Source organism: Lissotriton vulgaris, chromosome 6, assembly GCF_964263255.1.
Source record: "Lissotriton vulgaris chromosome 6, aLisVul1.2, whole genome shotgun sequence".
Taxonomy (NCBI): domain Eukaryota; kingdom Metazoa; phylum Chordata; class Amphibia; order Caudata; family Salamandridae; genus Lissotriton; species Lissotriton vulgaris.
Genome location: NC_141694.1, coordinates 1,674,251,628 through 1,674,264,095, shown reverse-complemented (window position 1 = coordinate 1,674,264,095; position 12,468 = coordinate 1,674,251,628). Strand labels below are relative to the sequence as shown.

The 12,468-nt window shown below is 46.7% G+C and overlaps 1 protein-coding gene across 1 annotated transcript in view; it reads right to left on the bottom strand.

The window, feature by feature from the left end:
- PPP2R5A (protein phosphatase 2 regulatory subunit B'alpha) overlaps positions 1 to 12,468 on the bottom strand; it is an 885,130-nt gene that overhangs the window by 732,165 nt on the left and 140,497 nt on the right. Inside the window, exon 2 of the mRNA XM_086927850.1 lies at positions 2,941 to 3,137. Within this exon, the coding sequence (XP_086783976.1) occupies positions 2,941 to 3,137 (197 nt within the window). The remainder of the gene's footprint in view (positions 1 to 2,940; positions 3,138 to 12,468) is intronic.

Here is a 12,468-nt window from a genome sequence, read left to right as displayed (position 1 = left end):
GTCATGAGTACACCCGTTTCCATGGGACGCTCAGCACAGCAGAGGAATTATCCCCGCATACGAGTGTTCCACGGTTCATGACTAGCTGAGCTCGTCATGAGCACCGGAGCGCCGTACCTCATGACGAGCTCATCTCGTCATGAGCATCGATGTTAAAATCGTCCAACTTTCTTCCCAGCTCATAATGGAGTCTCTAGGTTTCAGGGATTTCTGTTTTAATGCGATGTTGAGAATCTTTTCCTTCACGGAGAAAGTGAGGACATTTATGAGAATCTTCCTAGGTTTTGTCAGATTGGGATGTTTCCTAAAAGGGTCTCTATGAATCCTCTGTATATCCTTCAAGTCCTCCTCGGATTCTTCAATATGTACGGATTCCTTTATGAATGTCATGACTAGGGACATGAGGTCTTCCCCCTCCCTCCCCCCGGAACATTTAGGAGACTCAAATTGTTTCTCTGAGAATTATTTTCCAACATTTCATGTCCCGAAGCACTACCTCCTCCCTCTTGAGCGTTATGTCTACATTAACCGCTCCCAAGTCGTCCCAGAGCTCTCCAATGGAGCTACTAGAGCCACTGTCCTGGAATTTAGGAGGTCGATTTTCTTCGCAAGTGACTCACAGAGGAGCCTGATCTCCCGGTGATTTGCCTCCGAAACAGAAAAGGACTTCCTAATATCTACTGAGAGATTAGAGAAAAGCACCTCAAGCGATGCCACAGAAGACCCCACGATTCAGGGACCCTCAGAAATTTTTCCCACCTCTCCACTGCCACTGGCCACCATACTTTGGCATGCAGTAGTTTCCCCTCCTGGGAGACAACTGCTTTCATCCAAAGCCGTAGTTGAAACCGGCCCTGGGATTACAGGTTTAGTCACAAGCAAAGTTAGTGTAACCGGGAGGGGGGGGTGCTAGCCACCTCCATCTCCGAGGAGGGCCTTAACTCCAACTGCCCTGCGGAACTCTTTGAGGGCTGCCCCCTGTTTGACCCCATCCAACACGAGTGGTTGAACTTTAAAATAAGACCTCAAAGAGGGGGTAATCCTCATTTTCAAATCTAAAGGGTTACTCTTGGCTCTGCCTGCTTTAATGCCTTTGCCCTTCATTTTGCAGCGCTTAAAGATTGAACCGCTATTATCTCTTGCTGTGACCGGGTATATGCCTCCCTTCACCTGGGTTGCACTATTGTGTGTGACAAGTTTCCCCTCCAAGGGCGGCTTAATATTTTTACCGACAGATTTCACCTTTGTGACCCCTGCGCTGCTTCATCGCGCTTCCTGCCTCTCTCTCCTTGCTTATTTCGTTGTGGGGAAGTGTTATTAACAGGGCTATGCCGGAGCTAGGAATACTCTCCGCACCCCCCTTGACGACCCCGCCATTCCCAGTACCTGCTCTGACTGGTTCTGCTGTGTGTGAAGAGAGGGCAGGACCAGCTTACCGTCCTCTATTGTAGGTGTTCCACTGGTGGAAACTGCACCAAGAGGGCTCCCCTCCACCCAGACCCCTTGTACCTCAAGTTGTTATAGCTGCAAATGCGGGAGAGATTGGGTGAGCCCACCGCTCCCAGGGAGCAAACACCCGCCAGTCTGCTCTGGACAAATAACCTTCCCCAGCATGGAAAACCTCTCTGTGCTGCCTCTGCCTCTTCTGGAATAAGCTCGGAGGAGCCTGCGAGCCGCTGCTCTGCGGCCCCTCCTCAACTACAGGGCTGCGACGGTCCAATGCAGAGGATCAACGGGCGCTCAAGGACACATTCCCCTCGTTCTCAGAGTAAGTAAATCGAGAAAAGATAGCAGCGAAAAGAAACCGGATCGCTGGAGTGCAAGTTGTACAAATTGTGGGTCTCAGCTTCGCCTGCATATTTAGGTGCGGGACGTAAGTGCCTCCGGGGCAAGCGATCGCTTAGCTGGAGGCCGCCATGTTCTCCCGACAGGTGAAAAAATCATTAGTGTTGTAAAACAAATCTTCAATGGCAGACTCATCCCATCTGCAGGATCTGTTCCCTGATGTCCCATTGTTCCTCACTCTTTCCTTGCCACAGTGTGCTGCTGATTCAAGATGTGGGTGGCAAAGTGTTACCTTATGTTTCAGCTAAAGTATCTAGGCCTGAGAAGGAACTTCATAAATTCAGACAAACAACTGGCGTCCGTTTGCAGACTGTCAGAACAAGACCTCACCTAGAGTACTCAATGAAGAACTCTAATCTTTTAAAGATAAAATGAAAGAACCACCATCAAAGAAAAAGATCTACTGAACTCAATATCCTCCCATAGGGCTCTTAGAAGGCCTTTTCTACATGCAATACAATCATGGACTCATTTCCTTTTCTCTCCCTTAAGCATATCTAGTTTTTCTACATTTCCCCGGAGCCTTACAATTGTCACTCTACTTACCCTTATAACCAAAACACTAATATTGTTAAGATTGCGTTTTCGCTTATAAATCTACAATGATGTAAAAATCATAAAAAAATACAGTCAACAGAACTGGTTAGATCTAGTTTCAGTCGAGAGAAAGGTCAGTTCTCATGATTTAAGAATAGAAGAGAAGTGTACTTTAAAGGTCTGCGGAGAAGGCAATCAGTGTAGTTAACAGCTAAAAATATACCATATTTTTAATTAACCAAGCACTAAATATAGTTTAAAAGAAAAGCGCAACCCAGATAAGGGTCTTGACCTGTGGCAAAAAGCGGCTTTTAACAAGTCAGATGGGGATCATAGGAAGAGCATGATGGGCTGACTTCAAAGATGTGTCCAATTCTAATAATTTATTGTACAGAACTTGAAATAAAAAATTACCAAACGTAGTTTAGGGAAAAGGTGTCGGTGACTAGAACAAATATGCAATCTTGAACATTGTAAATGTATTAACATATATATGCCATTCATTTTTACTATTTCAGAAAGTGAAAATGAAAGGTTTAAACTCAAAATATTACTTACCATTCTCACTATATCCGGATAGCCATTTTCCACAATCACACCACGATTTGTTGACACATACTCTACCAATTCATTCAGAGTTGCCCTTTTAATTTCCTTGCTCTTCAAATCTGACACAGAGTCCATGAAATCAAACAAAACACAACACTGTTGAAGTTTCTGACTAAAAAGGTCTTGCTGTTCGTTTGAAGCAGCATCTAGAAAGACACAAATAAAAGTTTACTTGGCAGACATCCAAGGTATGTGTTCCATTAAAAAAACAGATTTATACTGTCATATTTCTTTTAATTTACTTCTGTACTGATGTGCTTTACATCTTTTGTTTTTCATCATAACTAAACACGGACCAACAGTTTAACACTGTAAGACATTCATTACAGATCTCATTGATGGAATAATCTAAAATCTTGCCATTTCAAATATGGCTGAGCACAATATATGTCCGCTGCTGCCACATATGCCAGAAGAGTAGACCAGAATCCACAAAGTTTTATTCTACTTCAGGATTTCAAAATGGCTTCTATTTTTCCCCTAAACCGTGTGCATTTTTTGCACAGTCAAAATCTGATGAGGGTGAGAGACCCTTTGTTATGATATGTACCGATATACAATAAGAAATTTAATTCATCACCACCAACATCAGATCAGGCGAGAAGAATAGAATTGGTCAAGGAGATGGACGAGTATGATCATGTGCAAATCGAAAGGTTTTGTCTGTAAGTCTTCAAAATGATTATCTCCAAAATGATTGTGCTCTCTGAGATCACATGTACATAAGTAGGTGTAGCATTCGAACAAACAATATTTTTTCTTGTAGCTGTGTGGGAAAAAATGGTAATAAGATGAGCAATTTTTTTGAAAGCCTGTATTTCACGTTACATACTACATTCACCTTTTTTTCTTTCTTTGAACAGCTCAACTTCAACTCACTGCATTACAATTTTAACAATCCATACAAGGAATATATGAACTAAACACAACACGCAGCATTAGAGATAACGAGGTGCGGAGGATGGGACTTAGCCTGAGATAGGTATGATAGGTTGATAGTTAAAAAATGGGCAAATTAAGGGTTCGTTGAAAAAATAAAAAAGCAAAGAAACACAGGCAGAAAGATAGCATGACAGCATGGGTAATACAGGGAAGTCAAAACAAGCATTGGAAATGCAATAGGTCTCGCATTAGGAAAGTTTGAGCTATTGGCCTTATAAAATAATTTTTTTATTTATTTATGTGTTTGTTAAAATAGCTAAATTAATAGCTTTGTCATTTACAATGCCAATAGTTATAACTTTTACAAATGTGACACCTATAGCATTTGTAATGTAACATGTTTTTTATTTACGTGACTTAGATGTATTGATATTACAAATACCAATGGCTTTTTTTTTAATTAATTAGTAAATAATTTATTACATTTGTAATGGCAATAGCTTAAACTTTTGTAACTAACTTTTGTGAAGATTATAACCAGTGTTTTTTATTGTGACGAAAATCCAAGAACAGAAGTGAAATATTAACATCTTTTTGTGATTTGTAATAAAGCTTGAAAGCTTGAAAACAGCTTGAAACATTGAAAGAACATATTTGAACCAGTGATGCTGTGGTGGTGCTGAGTGATGCTGTGGTTGCGCTGAGTGATGCTGTGGTTGCGCTGAGTGATGCTGGGGTGGGTAATGCTGGGGTGGTGCTGAGTGATGCTGGGGTGGTGCTGAGTGATGCTGGGGTGGTGCTGAGTGATGCTGGGGTGGTGCTGAGTGATGCTGGGGTGGTGCTGAGTGATGCTGGGGTGGTGCTGAGTGATGCTGGGGTGGTGCTGAGTGATGCTGGGGTGGTGCTGAGTGGCGCTGAGTGATGCTGGGGTGGTGCTGAGTGATGCTGGGGTGGTGCTGAGTGATGCTGGGGAGGTGCTGAGTGGCACTGAGTGATGCTGGTGTGGCGCTGAGTGATAATGTGGTGGTGCTGAGTGATAATGTGGTGGTGCTGAGTGATAATGTGGTGATGCTGAGTGATAATGTGGTGGTGCTGAGTGATGCTGCGCCGAGTGATGATGTGGTAATGCTGAGTGGTGCTGTGGTGGTGCTGAGTGATGATGGGGTGGTGCTGAGTGATGCTGGGGTGGTGCTGAGTGATGCTGGGGTGGTGCTGAGTGATGCTGGGGTGGTGCTGAGTGATGCTGGGGTGGTGCTGAGTGATGCTGGGGTGGTGCTGAGTGGTGCTGTGGTGGTGCTGAGTGGTGCTGTGGTTGTGCTGAGTGATGATGTGGTGGTGCTGAGTGATGCTGGAGTGGCGCTGAGTGATGGGTGGCACTGAGTGATGCCGTGGTGGTGCTGAGTGATAATGTGGAAGGGAAGAAAGGAATGAAAGAAGGAAAAAGGTAGGAAGGAAAGAAAGAAAGGAATGAAAGGGAGGGAGGGAGGAAAGGAAGGAAGGAATGGAGGAAAGAAAAGGAAGGCAAGAAAGGATGGAAAGGAAGGGAAGGGAAGAAAGGAAGAATGATAGAAAGAAGGAAGAAGATAGGAAGGTAAGAAAGAAAGGAATGAAAGGAAGGAAGGAAAGAAAGGATGAAAGGAAAGAAAGAAAGGATTATAATTGCAAGTGTCAGCATGAACAGGCTTGTTTTGAAGATGTAGTCCCCAAATTTGAGACTCCATGACAGAGAGGGGCTGTGAAGGATGGAGAGGCGACAGGCAGAGACCACACGTGGAGCACATCAAAGGAAGGGTGGGAGGGGAAAAAACGCATTAGCGAGCGAGAACAGCCATAAACACCAGGGGGGCGAGGGGGGGCGGGGAAGCAGATTGCCTTCAAGCCTTTGAAGACAAATGATGGTGGTGCCTCTGATGTAATCACCAACACCCTTAAAGTACAAGACCACAGAGAAAAGATAGAGGGAGAGGGGCGGGGAGAGGGGGGGCGGGCATGAAGGCCATACATGTAATAAATAATCACAGATGTTTAAGTTTAACCAGCCTATGATGTCTGAAGGGACGTCCTGAACTAGATTCTGTCATGTAACTACGAAAGGATAAACATTGAACACATTATGTGGATTCAATCTTTGCCAACAATCGATATCAAAATAAACCAAACCATGAAGTGATGCGAACCATTGCAAAATTGTATTACATTAATCATCCCTATGTTTTAATTACAGCTGGTCTCCGCATGCGCCACGAGACACGCTGTGTCTGATTTGCAATCATGATAAAGAACGAATGAGTTTGAAATCCGCTTCATACCTTTACTATTCCAAGTATTGCATTCGTGACGTTCAATTACAAGTCATGCCGTTGTGTTACCATGTGGCTTTGCATATGACATCATTCTCGAAAGGAAAATAATCCGGACAACAAACATGCTGTTGTTACACTCCATGGTGTCCACACAGGTCCATGCGTGGAGCTGCGCAGCGTTTGCAGGCATGGTGCAACAGGCGGGGGCGAGGGAGGGGAGACGAGGGTGCTCTGCAGGGGTGATGGGACCTGGTGTAGGGAAGGCGAGCAGACGACCGTGGGGGGCGGAGGGAAGAGAGGGCAGTGGAGACTGGGGTGGCGACCGGGAGATGCATGCACGTGCATTGGGTGATAAGTTGCTTTCACGCCAGTGTTTATTGTCTAACGTTTTTATGTACATTAACACAGGCAGGAAAGATTTTTAAAAAAAAGGAAACTGGGCACAGTGCTAGGTAGGCAGCGTGGAGCAGGAGCAAATTAATGAAAATAAAACCCATGATAGCGGGCATCGTGGTAGGCAGCGTGATGTCCGAGCACAATCATTTAAAAAAACAAGCAGTGCTAGAGTGCTGGGAGAGAGAGTGGGGAGGGGGCGGAGCGGGAGGGGCGTCGTGAGGGGGGAGAGAGAGTGAGGAGAGGGCGGAGCAGGAAGAGCTGCTCTCGGCAGGCTGGGGAACAGAGCGAACATGATAGCAGGGGGAGAGGGGGGGCGGATACAATGGCACCAGTGGGAGACGAGGGTGCTCTGCAGGGGTGATGGGACCTGGTGTAGAGAAGGCGAGCAGACGACCGTGGGGGGCGGAGGGAAGAGAGGGCAGTGGAGACTGGGGTGGCGACCGGGAGATGCATGCACGTGCATTGGGTGATAAGTTGCTTTCACGCCAGTGTTTATTGTCTAAAGTTTTTATGTACATTAACACAGGCAGGAAAGATTTACAAAAAAAAGGAAACTGGGCACAGTGCTAGCTAGGCAGCGTGGAGCAGGAGCAAATTAATGAAAATAAAACCCATGATAGCGGGCATCGTGGTAGGAAGCGTGATGTCCGAGCACAATCATTTAAAAAAACAAGCAGTGCTAGAGTGCTGGGAGAGAGAGTGGGGAGGGGGCGGAGCGGGAGGGGCGTCGTGAGGGGGAGAGAGAGTGGGGAGAGGGCGGAGCAGAAAGAGCTGCTCTCGGCAGGCTGGGGAACAGAGAGAACATGATAGCAGGGGGAGAGGGGGGGGCGGATATAATGGCACCAGTGAGGAAGAGGAGGCGTGTAGGGGAAGAGGGTAGCTAGGCAGCGTGGAGCAGGAGCAAATTAATGAAAATAAAACCCATGATAACGGGCATCGTGGTAGGCAGCGTGATGGCCGAGCACAATCATTTAAAAAAAAAAAAACAAGCAGTGCTAGAGTGCTGGGAGAGAGAGTGGGGAGGGGGCGGAGCGGGAGGGGCGTCGTGAGGGGAGAGAGAGTGGGGAGAGGGCGGAGCAGGAAGAGCTGCTCTCGGCAGGCTGGTGAACAGATGCTGCTGGGGAACTCGGGGCGACGTCATGCGGTGCGCTGCCAGTCTGTTGTGTTTTACAAAGCTGAGATAGCAGATGTTTCAAGCAAAAAAGTGAATTAACAGGCAAGCTTCTGTGTTCTGCGACACGGCGGGCAGGGGAGGGGGCGGAGCGGGGAGAGGTGCGACACGGCAGGCAGGGGAGGAGAGTAGGAGGAGGAGGGGGGAGGAGAGTAGGAGGAGGAGGGGGGAGGAGAGTAGGGGAGGCACGGCCTAGCGGCCGTACAACCAAGAAGTGAGGGGGCGGAGCTGGGGGAGGCTGTGAGAGAGAGAGTGGGCAAGGCAGGCGGCTGGGGGCATGTGCACGCGCTTTTAAGCTCAATGCGCATGCGCATTGAGCTTAAATTTCACGGGCACTGCAAGGAATCGCCACGATTCCTTGCAAGTTGGTTAAAGAGTGTTTAAGCCCCCATAGTCTCGCAAGCTCGATGCGCATGGACAGGCGAGACCTAAAGAAAACGAGGATCAAAATAGTCCTTAAACAGTAAACAGTCCGCTAGAGAGCAGCAGAGACGCAGAGTCGGCGAGTTGCGTGAAGGAGCGAGGCGGGAGGAAGCAGCGGCTCCGGCAGCTCTGGTTTTCTTTGGTTTTCTCGTTGCGAGGCAGTCAACCCTCGGTGTAGAGAATACCGCTTTATGGCGGAAAGGAACGGTAAAAAGATTGGCAGTGGCGGCGCTGCAGTGTGGAAAGTGCCGTGAGTGTCCGGACGCCCTGGTGACAACGATGCTGCAACTCCCGCAAGAGGCGGTAAATCTTCAATAAAGCGGAGGGCAGTGCTGTGAGTACCATAAGGCGGGGGGCTGAGAGACCCAAGAGTCCCGTAAGCGCAGTGGGAGCGTTAATTGTTGGGACTTGGTGGGACTTGTTAAGACGTGACCTCCCGCTTTTCTGTCTTAAAAAATTCTGTCTTAAATTTCCTCAGACCCGCCCATTGTCACCGCCATAGCCATCACCATCATTATTACCATCACTATTGCCATTACCGTCGCCATCACCGCTGTTGCTGGCTTCACAGTGGGAGAGGTGTTTCCCCCTTCCGTTTCTATCTGGTGAACAGAGTGGCTAGGCTGGAGCAGGAGTCACACCGCCATCTCTTAGTGTGTTGGGTGGCTAAGGCGGGTTTGTGGGGGCTGCTTGGAGGATAAACCGCTGGAATTGACCAGCTGAATGAATATCTACATGATCTGCATGATCTGTTTGGGCTGTCTGGCTGCCTGAATTGGAGTGGGAGCTCAAACCTGTGCTGCAATCGGTGGCCTCAGGCAGCAAAAGGAGAGGGCTGCCACCAAACCGCCATCAAACAGTACCCAGGGGGCTGCAACGGTTGCGTCACCCGAGGACAGGGATTACATCCTATAGCATCCTCTGTGGCGCACACTATCGCAAGGGCACGTCATAAATATTTCATTTCATATATTTTTACAGTCCTGTGCATTGAGGCAGTCAAGGTCAAGGCGGTGGTCGTAGCGGGTCCCCATCCGACGGGTCCCCATTCTACATGTGAGATGACTTCCAGAAAACTACGCTCTGGACGCGTACTTACCTCATCTCCTAGTTGTACAAGGAAATTAAGGAGATCATATAGTGGAACTAAAAACTTACAACATCTTTGTTACAAATCTCAACCAACTATTACGGGTTTCTTCCGGAAGGATCCCCCGATAGTCCCTATGGAGGCTGCATCGGGGCAAAATAGTCCGCATTTTAACTCTGCCTCAGGAACAATCACCCTTTCTTTTTACAGGTGATGCCCAGGGAAACCCTTATGGCTCCACGGGGGCCTGGTAATGCCCAAAGAAGGGGCAAGGGGCTAGATAAGATCAGGCACGGAAGATGACTTAGTCAGCTTTTTACCGGTCACATCTTTAAGGATAAATTTGGTCCCTAATCCATGTGGTAATCTTTTAACCCAACGGTCCTCACAGTCACCGTCACAACATAGCCTTTATAGCCCTTCAAACCCATTAGAAGTGGAGTTTCCCGCTGCCGGTACACCTGTTGCTTTGGACGTTGCTTCACAAGCAGGTATGGGCTTGGATTTGGATCGTCCTCTTAACCAGCAGAATCAGCAATCCACTACACTGAGCAGAGAAAAATCATCTAGCAAGATCATGGGTGTACACGTTGCCCCTATAGAAGGGGACACTTGCACGGTGCTCAGTGAAGAGGGCACTCGGGAGGAAGTCGGGAAGGTCACTGTCACAATGGTGGAGAAGCCTTCTTTTTGAGGAGAACCCAATCTAAGGGAAGACTTTACACTCCCAGATATTGACACTGAAGCTCAAACAAGGGGGTGGGGAGCTACCAATGTAAACCCTGTGAAGTACTCTGTGAAGAACCCTGTAAAGAATGGGTATCCAATGAGCAGCCCGAAGGAGCAGAACATCTGCAATGCAAACTCCCCATTCAGGTGCTTCTCTTTGCCCCTATTGTATTGTAGCACAAGTCCTCTGAATGGTAATTCTGTGGAGTCTGTTGATGATGCTCATGATGCCCATGATGTATTTTTGCCTTGCCCACAAGCAAAGCCAGTTAATGATAAAGATGGGGTGTCTTCAGAATATTTTGTCTGCGTTGAAAGACTTAAGTTATATTTTGTCTTTATTGGAAAAATCCGTTTTTAGTTCAGATTATATGCTGGAAATGATTTCCGTAATGCTGTTTGAAGTTCAAAAAGTGAATAAATTAGGCACCATTATTCACCCCTCTGTCATTCCCGTAAGTCTGGACGAACAACCTGACGTTAGACCCCTTTTATCTGTACCTCGTGTAGAGCAGAGAGATGTGTCTGTTCAACCAGGTACACCCTTCTCCTCACTGCCCCCAATAGAATCTTCCTGCAACCTTGAAAATGAAGAGCTTTGTTTAAGCTCACTTTTTGAGGAAATTGTAGGGAGCCCTCCTTTGGGACATGTCCCACTAAAACTTTACCCTTTGTTTATTAAGGGGAAAAGGGGGGCTGGTGGAGCTGTTGAGGAATCAGAGAAAATCGAGGTAAATGTTGGGCAAAAAGGCGGGGGAGGGATAGAGGAGGAGGAGGCTCTAACTCCATCTGCCCCACAGGTCCAACTTTCAAACTCTTTGTCGAACGTGGGAATTAAAGTAGGGAGGAGGGGAGAGCCTGCAAAAAAAAAGCAATGGGGAAAATAGGAAGAAGAACCAAAAAAGGAAAAGACGCTTCCCTAAACGAAAAATTTCAAAGTTACATTTTCAACAGATCCCAGATAGCCATAATGTTGCGCAGACTGTAATGGAGGAGGGTGGTTCCAAATTGTTAATTGGGGAAGGTGTTCCTAGGACCCCCGTCACAGTACTTCCGTCCCCAAAAGGGAGAGCAGGGGTCACCGAAGCAGAAGTGGCGCCATCAAGTCCTCCGTTGCAGTCCCCTCCAATACCTCACCCTCTTCAGTCCAGTGAGGGGGATGATCTCTTGGGGAGGAGGAAAATACAGGGAGGTGGAGACCATGTACCTTTAACATGGTCTATAGAACGGAGGGATGGACCAGACGACAACCTAAAGGTAGGGTCTCACATGCCGATCGAGTTCAAGGCGAAAGTACAGACGGTTAACTATGGAGATAGGGTGCCTCTATGGATTCCCCAAAGAGACGCTGTAATGAAAGATAATATGGTGCAGACTGCTTTATCGCCCATGGTAGACTTCATCTGGCCATTCGAGACTGAGTCTGATCCGATAAACAGAGGACTTATTCTCAAACTTTTCTCTGAAATAGAGGCATTGAAGTTGATAGAAAGTAGGGATATCCTAAATGTGAATATCATTGAGAATGAGAATGTTTCCTTTTCTAGAGTCACCTTCTGCTCTTTGCTTGTGGCCAATTTGGCCATACAGAATTGTGAGCACTTTCTTAAACGAGGGCTGGACATAATTTCTGTATTAAATTCTGAGGATTATTCTACCAGGCGCAGTTCAATCCTATGCCCACAAGATCAGAGGCAGGGCACTTCTGTGGTGTGGGACACTATGGGCCCTGACCTAGAGTTCCCTATGGGCAATGCTAAAAATATTACGGTCTCATTAAATAAAAAGGGCCGATCAATAAATTTGGTGTCTGACCCTGTAGTCGCACATCATTCTCCTAATAAAGAAGATGTCTTAGCCCAGTGGAGTTGGGTAGCAAAAACCCTGAAGGCCAACTGTACAGAGGTAGAAAGAAGCGCTCATCTAAGGTAGCCAGGGGGGGCCTTCTTCTGTCCTGGAATATGGCCAGTCTGGGGCATGAGGAGGAGAAATGTAATTATTTAAAATCTTTAAACCCTCTGATTATATGCTTACAAGAGACTTGGACGTGTAAAGATTTTGATTGTGATGGGTTTTTTACCTTCTCTTGCTATGCTAAGCATTCTGAAAGGGGACATGCTAGTGGCGGGGTCTCCATTTTGCTTAAGAACAGTATCAATTGGAATCAAAAAGTCTTTTATCACCCGTCTAATCGTTGCATCTGTATGAAGTTGGCATGTCTATGAGAGTTTGGTAGGTCTTCCTTCTTCCTGGTGGCAAATCTCTATGTTCCCCCAGGTAAAAACTTTGATTCTCTGTTGCGTTTACCTTTTTTGTATATTAAGGAAATAGCCACCATGGAAGAATGCCCTTTAGTGGTATTAGTGGGAGATTTAAATGCAAAAATTTCCAATTCATCGCAGGCAATATATGCTAACCCAGACTAAGAGGAAATTTGGTATATTCCTGAATCCGTTTTACCGGATAAAATAAAAACGGATAAA